The sequence below is a fragment of the Aythya ferina genome, assembly GCF_964211825.1.
Source record: "Aythya ferina genome assembly, chromosome: 2".
Taxonomy (NCBI): Eukaryota; Metazoa; Chordata; class Aves; order Anseriformes; family Anatidae; genus Aythya; species Aythya ferina.
The window spans coordinates 5,618,950-5,627,738 of NC_140297.1; the positions used below are offsets into that span (position 1 = coordinate 5,618,950).

General features: G+C 46.0%; 1 protein-coding gene across 1 annotated transcript; it reads right to left on the reverse strand.

Annotated features, from left to right (window-relative positions):
* Positions 1 to 310: 310 nt before the first annotated feature.
* Positions 311 to 5,877, reverse strand: LOC311430586 (uncharacterized protein). The gene is made up of 3 exons (XM_084507318.1): positions 5,775 to 5,877; positions 4,921 to 5,045; positions 311 to 3,567 (listed from the first exon to the last, which is right to left on the reverse strand). Exon 3 carries the CDS (start codon positions 3,507 to 3,509, stop codon positions 345 to 347), a length of 3,165 nt encoding a protein of 1,054 aa, XP_084363444.1. The 5' UTR covers positions 3,510 to 3,567; positions 4,921 to 5,045; positions 5,775 to 5,877; the 3' UTR covers positions 311 to 344.
* Between the last annotated feature and the right edge of the window lie 2,912 nt (positions 5,878 to 8,789).

Here is an 8,789-nt window from a genome sequence, read left to right on the forward strand (position 1 = left end):
ATCTCTCCTTGGAGGTTCCTCGTGGTGAAGCCAATCTTTGTGGTGTTCTTTTTTTGGGACCTGAGCGCTGATCCACTATGACCAGGATAGAGAGATCTTAAATTTAACTCCTTAAGCCACTAATAAATCAGCCTATGCACAACTGAATTCACCTAGTGCCAGAGCAGTGGGGATTTCTAAGCTGATTTCATGAATCACGTTTTGTCCCATATCAGCTAACTTCAGAAACTAATTTTCTTTCTCTCTCTCTCTTTTTTTTTCTTTATTTTTTCATTTTTTTTTCTCTCTCTCTTTTTTTTTTTTTTTTTTTCTTTTTTCTCCTTTTCTTTTTTTTCCTTTTTCAACTATATAAAGAACTCCTGGTTTAAAGGGTCATCATTGAACGCATCTGGGTCTGCAGAGCAGAGACTTTCATGAGCTTCTTCAGCCCCTGATATTTTTCTTCTCCCGTCCATTTCTGCAGGAACACCCTGGCCAATTTGGTCTGAATCAACACGAAAGGGATCAAAGAGACCCTGATTAGGGTTTTCAGAAGCATGGCTGGTGACTGTGTACAGTGGAGGAAAACTCCCTTCCTGCACAGAGAGGTGTTTGTTTGGTGAGCCTTCAGCTCTACAACCCCATCCAAATGCATCTTCTGCAGCCTTTGGGGCCTGGTACTGCGGATCGAAGTGCTGCAGCAGTGCACAGCCCTGAATCCCTTCGGAGCCTCCAGTAACAATCTGATCTTGTCCAACAAGAAAGGGGAAGCTGGAGGGGTCCCACAGTTCTAGTGGAGCACTTGCCAGGATTTCCTGGCACAGTTCTGAAGGATTTGGATCAAAGCAAGGTGAAGTTCCCGTTGGTGAATTTTGCAAGTCTAAATTTGGGATTTTACTCACCATCCCGGGAAAATCTTGTCCTTTGTTTTCTACAGATAGGAGAACGTTACTGTCTTCCAGAAGATCCACGTTGTCTAACTGAAGCTCAGCTTCCTCGGGTAACTTTCTTAAATTGCTTGATGAAGAAAAAATCCCATCCTCTACCATTGTGTCCTGGATATCCAAACTCGGTAAGTTCTGAATTTCCAGTAGATGAGCATCACGATGACTTCCTTCCCTGGTGAGTTTTTTGCTGGTATCAGCTGCAGGCGTAAGCTCTGGAGGAGGATGGAAAGGGTTTGTTCCACCTTCAACGTCTGCTGCACCTTCTTTCTGATTTTCCTGTGCTGGCACGAGAGAGGGCCAGCAGCTCTCCTGTAGCTGCTGAACCTGCCTGTCTGAAGCTGGTTGGTCACGAATTTCAAGTTCAACTCCCTCGTGTTTATCATCACATGAAATATTTGTACCAGGAGGGAACAACAAGATATTGGTCTCCTTGCCCTTGGTGGTATCTGAGCAGCCTCCAGAACTCTCCTGCTTATCTTTGGGGATGACCTCTGTCTCCCCTGGCTGTGGCAGCTGATCATTTTTGGAGTCCTTTTGTTTTGCTTGGCTGGAGGAGCTGAAGAGGCCCCGGGGCTTTTCCTGCTTGTTTTCAGCATCCGTTTGTTCTGAGGATCTTGCAGGCTTTTCTTGTTGACTCTGCTTCTTCTCTGAGGAGTAACCAAACAAAGTGACAAGGGCTGACTGGGGCTTTGTGGGTTTCCTTTGGCTCGTTTCCTTCTTGGGAGTGCTGCCTTTGTCTTCAGAACCAAAAAGCATAGTGAAGGGGTTTTTCCCAAGCCTGAGACCTTTACCCAACACCTCTGTCCTGGCTTGTCTGCTTCTGGTCTCTTTGTTTTGGTCACCAGGTCTTGATGTACGCACAGTGCTTTCCCCCAGGTGTTTCAGTTCCATTTTTTCTTCACCCTCTGGATGACCCCCATGTTCATCTGAGGATTCACTCAGTTTGGAAGAGTCGAATTTCTTGGCTGGTTGCTCAGAAATGTTAAAGATGTTTCCATCAAGAACTTCACTTGGATCCTTTGATTTGGAGTTGTCAGCTTCATCAGGTGAGGGCCAAGTGGCGCAGGTTCCTTTCAAAGGCATGTCTGCTGATACTGGAAAATCCTCGTCAGGTGATTTTACATCATGGACCAGAATATCCCCGTGAGGGTTAGCCATCAGCGGGCTACACGTGGCCTGAGGTTCTGTTTCTTGTAGCTGGGGCACATCGTGGTCATCTGTCTTCTCTGGCAAACCAGGTGAAGGGACTCTGTTCTTTTCTGGTGTTTCTTCCTGAGATGTGTGCTCAGGACTGGGTTCTTCCAGAAACCTTGATGTACTTGCTGGTTTCGTTTCTTTGGTCTTCTCAAATTCCACCCCTTTGCTCTCAACCTCAGGGAAATGACTTACACTGGATAGCAGCATGTATTCCTCCAAACTCACTGGTGTTTGTTTCCCAGGAAACTCATCAACATTTGTCTTTGATTTCTCACGCACCAGCTCATCCATCTCAGGTGATGCACTCAGTCCTCCTGGCTCCAGGGAGCTGGATGCTACACTGGGGCTCCCTGGCACACCAGAGGGGCAGAAAGCTTGGTCTTCAGCTTTGTATTCAGGGGCATCATCCCCCTCAGCTCTGTATTTTGGCTCCATATTTGTGGTGTTTCTGGTTTCCAGCCCTCCTGGCACACAGACCGGCTGTGGGCTGCTCATTCTCTCTCCAGGATGATGCTTGCCCCCTGCAGTGGCTGGGGTGGCTGTGGTCTGTTCAAGCTTGTCAGCTGTCACTGCAGGCGTTGTGCCTCCTTCGTTGGACGTGCTCAGTGGTGAGAGAGACCCACGGGCCCCGTTTTCCTTCACCGGCAGCCCTGCTGCGGGCAGGCTGCAGCCCCCTTTGGTCCCCAGGTACCTCCAGTTGGTGGGTTTGGTGCTCTGACGTGTCACAGATTTAACAGGCTCCAGCAGCACAGGGGAGGAGGCAGACACAGACCCTCTCTGCAGCTGGACCCTGCCCTGCTGGAACTCAGCAACTCGCTGGGACACCCTGCCCCCTCGTTTCCCCCCGGGTACGTCCCCGTCCCCAAATGCCAGCTTCTTCTCACCATCTCGCTGTTCTCCAGGCTTAGCCCAGGAACACACTTGCTGTCTTTTCTCAGGGTAGGTGACACCAGGTAGGAAGCTTCCCTTCTTCACGGCTGCCTCCACTGCTGTTCTTCCCTTCTGAACCCCAAGCACCATCCTGCTTTCCTCGTTGCCCGCAGCCCAGCCAGTTTGCAAGCTCAGTGCGGGCTTTTTCCAGGAAAGATTCCCATCTTTTCCATCTCCAGCCAACAAGGCTGTTTCTGAAGGTGGCCAGCTGGTCCTGAGCTTGTTCCCTAAGAGCACGGGCCTGCTGTTCAGCTCTCGCCTTTGCTCAGCCAGCTGCAAGCTGCCCTGTGCATTGAAGGATGTGGGTTTCCTTCTTCCTTCAGTCTTATTTTCTGCCCTGTTGTACCAGCCCTGGGGCTGTGCCTCTCTGCCCACTGCTGCTGCTCGCTGAACCTGATGGTCCCCGAGCTGTTGCTCCAGCCTCCTTGCCTCGCTTCTGTTTTCAGCTCCAGCCATCTGCTTGTAGTGGACCTGGCAGTAAAACACCCCGCGGAGGGCAGCATAGTTTTGCAAGCTGGAAAACAACACATTGGCAGAGCTGTTAGAGGGTGTGTGGGAGGGGAGGATTAGCAGTAGCGCTGACGGAGGGGTTTTCAGCAAAATTGTTTTGCAACTGAAAACTGTCAGGGAAAAGAGGGGGGGAGTCTGAAGAATGAAGCCTTTCAAAAGCAGTGTCTGTTTGCTGAGGATATGTTTGATTTTTTCTTTCAAAAACTGAAACACGTGAAAAATTAAACATTTCCTTGCAATACCTTGGGGAGCTGTGGACCAAGTTATGTGAGATCCCTTTCTCTGTTATCAGCCAGGCTTCACACCAGGGCTTCATCTCTCTCCTTGTGTAGAGAGCATGGCCCATATGGGTAAAAATTCACAGGGCTCCCGTGATACAATGACTGCATGATAAGAGAATGTGTCTGCACAGATTGGGGGGCAAGAAGACAGCAAAAAGCCTTGCAGAAAAGGTTCCTTGGGGAATCACAAACAGAAAACAAGCCAGCAGTGTGCCCTCATGACAAAGCAACCAACATCCTGGACTTCATTAGTAAGAGCCCAGCAAGCAGGTCAAGAGAAGTGACTGTTCCTCTCTGTTTGGTGCTTGTGGGGTCACATGTAGTTTTCTGTCCAGTTTTGGGCTCCAGTGCAAGAAAACCATTGATATAGTGGAAGAAATCCAGTGAAGGGCCACCAAAGTGGTTTGGGACCTGGAGTGTGTGATATAAGGACAGGCTGAGAGCTGGGTTAGCTGTGTTACGATGGCAAGGTTAAAGGAGAGGATCTCGTTGCTGTGTGTCTATCTTGTGGGAGGGTCAGAGGAGGTGTAGTAACAGAATGAGAGGCAATAAGAACAAGTTGTAAACATGGGAAATCGTGATTAGATATAGGAACAGAACATTTTCACTGGCGATCAGGTCTTGAAAGAGTGGCTGCAACCAGGAGGCTATTGTATCTCCGACCTTGGAACCATACGCACCTCATGGTCATGGCCCTGAGCAACCTGCCCTCCTTGGACCTGCAGGAGGCTGGGTGGAGGATTCCAGAGCTTCCTTCTCACCCACCCAACTCTGTGAACATGTGAAGCACCCCGATTACTCCTGCAATTAAAATCCCTATCAGCAGTCCCAACCTGAAAATATTTCTCGTGTTTGCACCTCACCCTTGCACCACCGTGCAGATTGCAGATTCACAGGTGTACACAAGCTTGGGGTGAGCAGTCTTCAGACTAATCATGGAGAGGAAATCTGTATCGAGGAAACTGCCCTTCCCTGTTACCTTGAGCTCACCCCGCTGGAATTACCACCAGGCCATTCTGATGGAAACTACTTGGACATCTCTCAAAAATAAATGGACCTGGGGTCCTACCACTCACCTCAACTTCTTCCCACAGACCCTGCAGCAGAAGCACGAGTGGTGCAGGCAGACTTTGTCAGTGACCACACGCTCCACAGAGTAGACAGGCTGCAGGCATGAGGCACACACCTCTTTCAATGTGGGCTGAAGAAGAAGGAGAAACTGCAGTTAAATAACTCTGAATTGTGACCACTTGGAAAAAAAAACATATGCAAGCCTATTTGCTGAATCTGCTGCTTGTGTTGGATTTTCTTGATGTCCTTTTAGAGCTTTGCTGTGGGAGTTCAGATTTCTGGCTGACTTTATTCACTTTTAATCTTGGATAGGTCAGCATTAATGTTCAGTTGGGACAGAAAGACAAGCCATCCTTGGATTCCTCATGAGAGAATGATTCATTTGACCAAAAGCAAATGATTCACACAACTGAATCATTTAAGAGTCTTGTGTGAGCTAAGAAACATTGTTCAGAGACTCCGACTCTAAAACTCTGGATGGGCAGCTCTTGAAATCACTCATAGCACATAGCTGCTCACATAAACCATGTAGTCCAAACCCTATAAAGACAGCACGTCTCAGTATTAAAGTTCCAACTGCTCCATAAACCCGATGGTTTACTCTGTGGGCTAAATTTTACACCATGACCCAATTCCTCAAACACCACTTTATGTGAAGAGTCCAAGGAATCTCTCTGGAAAGCATCGCCAACACCAGCTATGTTATCCATGGGGGGAGAAAGGGAATTAAAAAGTTTGGCCATCAGCCTATCTGCAAAAATAGCTCCAGCTTGTCTGCGTGGTCAGAGGCTGTGGGCAGCAGTGCGAATATCTCTGTGGGCTGCGTGTTGCTGTGGTGCAAAGCAGAAGCTCAGCTTACCTGGTGAGGTCTTCTGCAAGTCAAGTCTGCCCAAAGCCTCAGAAGAAATGCATCTGATTCTGTCCTAACTGTAACTAGGTCAGTGCTCCAGGTACTGATATCACCTCATATGAGGGTGTCTTTTTCTTTTTCTTATGGTCTGTTTTGACCCAGTTCGATCTGATAGAGTTTTACTGGTGCTCTCGCCCTTTCGCTTTTTGTTAACATGTGCTGATCCCGGATTTCTGCACTGTCAGCTCAGAGAACAGGCAAATTTAATTTCCTGCTCTTATGCGGTGTGGGCTGATGGCCAGATTTTAGACTTGAACAGAGGAAGCATGAAAGATATTTTTGCATCAGAAACACACAGCATATCTCGAGAGATGAGCTAAGAAGGAAACCAGAGCACTTTCTTTTACTTGCAGCAGACACTCGGAATGTGTGTCTGTGTGGACATAAATATTTTAATTGCCTCTTTTTTTTTTTTTTTTTTTTTTTTTGGCTGAACAGACCAGCGCAGTCGTCATTTTTGGTTTCCAACACTTTCAAGAAGAAGAATTTAATGTCTTCAGTTTTTCCTTCTGTCTAGATGGAAGAATCCAAACAAAAGCTCCATCTTCTCTTCAGCCTTCAGTGATCTCAACATACCTCTGCTTTTCCAGATCCTCTATAATGAGGAGACCATCGTCCTGTCACATACATATGTAATAAGTGTCTAAACTCACAGTACACTCAGTGAAGACCCAGCTAATGAAATCTAGAAGGGGATAAAGCTACAATAAAAAAAGGCCCATATAGCTGGACAGAACTGGGCAATTAGGCAAGATGAATTTCACCAACGTGGCTGCAGAACTGTGCTGTTGCCAAAGGGCTGGTGAAGGTGAAGCTGAAATGTGCTTTTGTGCAAAGAGCTAGATCTTCCAAGTGGAAAATGGTAGCAGGAAACAGATGGGAAGTGATACCGTGTTAGTGGGTCTCTCAAAGAGAAGTTGAAGCTCTGCATCTTTGGCATAGATGTTGGCTCACTGGAGGAAACAAGCAGGCTATTTGGCAAAAACCAGGGAGAGGTGATGGGCATAAACACAGCACCACTTGTGATGATGGAGTGCTGATTCTTGCCACAATAAATTTCAGTCACTGGACTGATTTGCATCCAGCTGTTTTGATGTATTTTGTGATACAGATCACGGTTACATCTAGGTAGTATTGCAAACATTCCCTTTGACAGTGATGAGCTCTCCTGGAGCACAAAGGTGTGTTCTGGCAGAGCAGAGTGTAACTATTGACATGTTTCTGCCATATAAAAAATAATGTTTTCCTTTAATCATGACCAAGGAAGGAAGCAGAGCTGTTTAGCAAATAAACAAGATCACTCTGCTCGTAGCTGTGAATAAATACATGTACTCCTTCAGTGTGTTCCCAAAGTGGGGTAATCTTTTATAGGGGATGCAGGATAAAATCTTTTATAGGGAGGACACCAGGGAAATTTATTTTAAGTGCTCACTGATGCGTGGCAAATACTCCTGGTCTTCAGAGGTATTTTAACAAGCCCCAGGCATAAGCCTTAGTAATGGTTTGGTAGATGGGGAGGTGATTAGCAGCCATCAAATGGCACTGTGGGCAAGGAAATTATCTTAAGACTTCTTTGAATAATGGTGACGGATTATTGCTGGAAGGCTTTCAGTACACTGCTGATTGCTGCCATGCTGAAGGTGGCAGCTGGCTTATATCTTATCATTTGTTGTCTGTTTGCTTGTTTATTTGTTTGTTTTCTAGGTACATTAAAATCTTTATGGTAGGAAAGTATCAGCCTGAAAAAATGCTCTTGTTATCAGTGGGTGGAGAAGACTGTGAGCACCAAGCTCTCTGCCCTAAGATTAAGCATTTTAATGGAGACCAGTGGCTGAAATGGAGTTGGGACAGACTGTACTCAACATGGGCACTTAACTTCAAATGTGGCACATTTCATGGCTACTATTTCATGAGAGCTGGATCTGCAACTGAATTTCTCCTGTGACCAGCCAGAGGTATGGCCAAGGCAAGGTCATCTATCCCCTGTCCACTGTTACAAGTAGTTCTTCCAACAAATTTGCTCTTGAAAATATCTGCCTAAAACAAACTGTGTGAGCATACAGTGACCTGCTAGGACAAAGAATCATGAACAATATCATGTTGTATCCAAAGATCCTGGAAACCTATGGCAACTCATCTGGTATTTTGAAGTTTGTATGCATCTACTGTTTTGGTAGAGATCTTGCAAGCTTCAGCTTATACTTGAGTTTCAAATTTTTGTATTTTATTTTTCTCCATCTCTTTCAGTGCTTTGAGGAGCCATGCATGGTGCTGAAATAATGCAGCATCTGTCTCCTCATGATATTTTGGTTCCTGGCTGATGGAAATGCCATGAAAAAAATGCATCTCAAATAATCTTAGCCTCATAAATGGCTCATTGAGATATTTAGAAACACTGTAGAACCAGAAGCACAAACAATAAGATCACTATTTTTTAAGCACTGGCAGTGCAGGATATTCGGGTTTATTTGAGTTCCTGTGGAATCATTTTCATTGCCCAAACAACCTGTTTGGAGCTTACTAAAACTGCTCTGTGTCTGTCCTTAAAAAGAGATGAAACAAACAAGTTACTGGTGTCCTGAAACAAAGTAAGATTATAAGTAGGTGGTGGTATTAAAAAAAACGAGGAGGAACTCAGAATTGCCAATTCTCCCATTTCTACAATTGGTCCTACTGAAAGAACTGGGGAGTTTTGAGCAGTTATTTGTTCTGATTCCCTGAAACTGGAGAAATTCAGTTTATGGTGATCTGCTCTTTTACCTCAACCTTTGGTATATTCTTTGGCAGAACAGAAAACAACATTCTTAATTTTCTTTCAGCATGTGCCACGTTCCAGCTTCTAAGGTCCTAGAAGCACACCAAAGAGCTCTGGGTACTTGCCTGCTTTTCTACGGGGAAGCAGAACTTCTGCAGCTCAAACCATTTTTTCTTTATTCTCCTCAAGAACATTTCTATGGGCCAAGA